This window comes from Alexandromys fortis, unplaced genomic scaffold (genome assembly GCF_014885135.2).
Source record: "Alexandromys fortis isolate MF-2015 unplaced genomic scaffold, M_Fortis_MF-2015_v1.1 scaffold_58, whole genome shotgun sequence".
NCBI lineage: Eukaryota > Metazoa > Chordata > Mammalia > Rodentia > Cricetidae > Alexandromys > Alexandromys fortis.
In genome coordinates this window covers 5826346-5829768 of record NW_026067940.1, presented here as the reverse complement: position 1 = coordinate 5829768, position 3423 = coordinate 5826346, and the positions used below count along the sequence as shown (strand labels likewise).

Sequence of the window (3423 nt, the reverse complement as noted above, 5' to 3'; positions counted from 1 at the left end):
AAAACCCAAGGCAGCTGGGGATACATAGCTCAGTGGTAGAGCACTTGGCTAGCAATCCGTAGAATAGGAAGGACAGGCAAAAAGACAAAAAAAAAAAAAAAATTAAGGAATGGGATCAGTTTAAATTAACCCTCTATCAGGTAGTGGTGCATGCCTTTAGTCCCCTTTAATTCCAGTACTCAGGAGGCACAGGCAGGTGGATCTCTGAGTTTGAGGCCAGCCTGGTCTACAGAGAAAGTTCCAGGACAGCCAGGGCTACACAGAGAAATCCTGTGTAGAAAAACAAAAAAATTAATCCAATCTCTGAGATGAAAGACAAAACAGGCTGATGAGTCTCAGGGATAGGGTTTTTTCTAAATCAAACAAATTTTATCCAAATTCGTTTGGATAAAATAAGTACCAGAAAAATTAGCTGTCATCTTCTAGGGAAACAGTCTTGAGATCTTGGCAGCATCAGTAAGTTTATAACACACTATTCTATTATAGAAATGAAAAGCCTACTTTTGAGTTGGCTTCAACACTTCCTCATTGTTATGCAGGAAGACGACAGGTGCAGGCCCAAGTTTGTCTCCCTTGTCCTCTATCAACAAGAGGGATGAGCTAGAGTTTTTCAAGACAGGATTTCTCTGTGTAACAGCCCTGGCTGTCCTGGAACTCATTCTTGTAGACCAGGCTGGCCCCAAACTCACAGAGATCCACCTGTCTTTGTCTCCCAAGTGCTGGGATTAAAGGCGTGCACCACCACCGTCCGGCTAACTAAACTCATTTTTTTAACTAAGTATTAAAGTAAAAGGTCTGGGGCTAGAGAGATAGCTCAGCAGTTAAGATCATTGTCTATTCTTCCATAGGACCCAGGTTCAATTCCCAGCACCCATATGGAAGTTTACAACTGTCTGTAGCTCTACCTCCAGGGGATGTAAAGCCCTCAAACAGGCATTCATACAAGCAAAATATCAATGCACATAAAATAAAAATAAGTAGGGCTAGAGAGATGGCTCAGTGGTTAAGACCATTGCCTGCTCTTCCAAAGGTCCTGAGTTCAATTCTCGGCAACCACATGGTGGCTCACAACCATCTGTAAAGAGGTCTGGTGCCCTCTTCTGGACTGAAGGCATACACACAGACAGAATATTGTATACATAATAAGTAAATAAATATTTAAAAAAATAAAATAAAAATAAGTATCATTCAAAAGAAAGAGCACTTGTTACTCTTCTAAAGGACCTGGATCTGGTTCGCAGCACCACTTACACAATGGCTCACAATCATCTGTTAACTCCAGTCCCAGAGAAGCCCTCTTCTGGCTTCAAAGGGACCACATGCATGTGGTTCACAGACACATATGCAGGCGAACACTCATACAGATACAATAAAAATAAATCTTTAAAAAAAAAAAATCTGTCTGCGGGGGCTAAGTGGTAATGACTCAGTGGTTAAGAGCATTGCCTGCTCTTCCAAAGGCCCTGAGTTCAATTCCCGGCGACCACATGGTGGCTTACAACCATCTGTAATGAGGTCTGGTGCCCTCTTCTGGCCTGCAGGCATACATGTAGAAAGAATATTGTATACGTAATAAATAAATAAATAAATATAAAAAAAATTCTGTCTGCAATAGGATACACCAAATCTGAGGAGATGGTCAAGAGTCTGTATCCACAAATGCCTAAAGATAAACCATAGATTTTATAAGAATACATTTGCTATATTCATAGTTTAAGGCAGCCTTTTAAATAAAACCAACTAGCCTGACCTGGTGGCACATGTCTGGAATCCCAGCACCTGGGAAAAAGCTAGGAGGATCAATCAAGTTCAAAGCAGCCTGGTTTACAAAGGACATTCCAGGTCAGCTAGGGCTGACCAGTACAGAAATACAACCTGTGTCTTTCTTTCTCAGACCTCAAAAGTAAACTGCACAAATGAAAAGAAAGAAAATCAACTAATTACAACCAGTTGAGACAAAAAAGAACTTAGATAACCTGGTCCCAAATTCCCTATTACCCATTTCTAACCTAAAATACATGCCTAGCTTAACAAAATGTAAGAATTAAACAAGCAGGGGACATAAGAAATGAAAACCTTAGCCATTTCAAGCTGTCTGTAACTTTCAAAAAGGTAATATAAGATTTTACAACATTACTGGGCAGTGTAAGGCAAAGGCAAGCAGATCTCTGTGAGTTCAGGTCAGCCTGGTCTATCTACAGTGAGTTCCAGTACAGCAGGGCTGTTACAAAGAGAAACCCTGTCTTCAAAAACAATAACAACAAAAGATTTTACAACATCATCACTTCTGCTTTCATCAAATAATAATCAGTGAATTCAGCTATATGCCCCAATTCAATTTCTTAAAATTTTACAAAAAAATAAGATACCCAATACTCATTACCTGACTGATTCTTTCTGAAGATATTCTGCAAGCACTGTCAGATGTTGAGCACTGGGCAGATGTGGAATGTGATGTCATTTTGGCAGTGAAGACTCTGCAGTCAGCAAACTAAAAGGAAAAACATTATATATAAATGTAAAGTAGAAGAAACAATTTGGGCATGGTGGCACACACCTTTAATACCAGCACTCAGGAGGTGATCTTTGTGAGTTCAAGATCAGCCTGGTCTATACAGCAAATCTAAGGAAAGCCAGGGCCTATATAAATCCTTTCTCCAAACAGAATGAAAAAGAAGATATAACTGCCAGCAATGGTTTAAAAAAAAAAAATCTGACAAATACACATATATCTCTGCACAAATGCAAAATACTCACACTGAGATTCTCAATCTCTAGTTCAGATCCAGCACAAACGCTGGAGACAAAACCATCCAAGCCTCACTCAGGTGAATCCTGAAACAGAGACAGGTCTGGACGTGTTGCACTTTCAATGCTGATGCTAATGAGTGAGTTGTTCTAGCTCAAAGTCAAATTTCCAATCACTGCTTCCCCCACTGGCTGTCAGGTGGTACCAGTAACTCTTAAGCACAATGCTTAAGATAAGAGCTAGAGACACATCTGGAAAATCACCAAGACTGGTGTTCCAACATGCCTGGACAAGAAACCACACAGGAAAGTGAGCCTGGTAATCTTGTAGGGCAAACTGGTAATCTCAGCATTGGGAGTTCAAGGCCAGCCTGAGGTACACAGTAAGACCTTCTCAAAAACAAAAAGTTTTTTAAAAACCATTTTGGGTATCACTTAGAGGAATTTCTAAAGGAATCAAACTCAATTAGGTCAAAAGTTGCTTCCTTGGAGAAGATTTTGCTGACTCCAAGATGGAGAAAGTGATGATACCAGAATTAAGAAGTTGTGAGAACGTATATGTTATTCCTTGGAAACTACAGCTCCCAGACTCCTCCTGGAGTACGAACACCTTGGCACGCTGGCGTGCCCAGGTGCGGGTCATTCCTCCCAGATAACCTTGCGCCCCCCGTTAAA

At 40.6% G+C, this 3423-nt stretch overlaps 1 protein-coding gene across 5 annotated transcripts in view; it reads right to left on the bottom strand.

Moving 5' to 3' along the window:
- The window catches only part of Mdm4 (MDM4 regulator of p53), a 48450-nt gene that overhangs the window by 37275 nt on the left and 7752 nt on the right, over positions 1 to 3423 (bottom strand). For all 5 annotated transcript variants that reach the window (XM_050147660.1, XM_050147664.1, XM_050147663.1 and 2 more), the window contains exon 2: positions 2384 to 2491. In XM_050147660.1, coding sequence (XP_050003617.1) covers positions 2384 to 2461 — 78 coding nt within the window. In that variant the 5' untranslated portion in view covers positions 2462 to 2491. The remainder of the gene's footprint in view (positions 1 to 2383; positions 2492 to 3423) is intronic.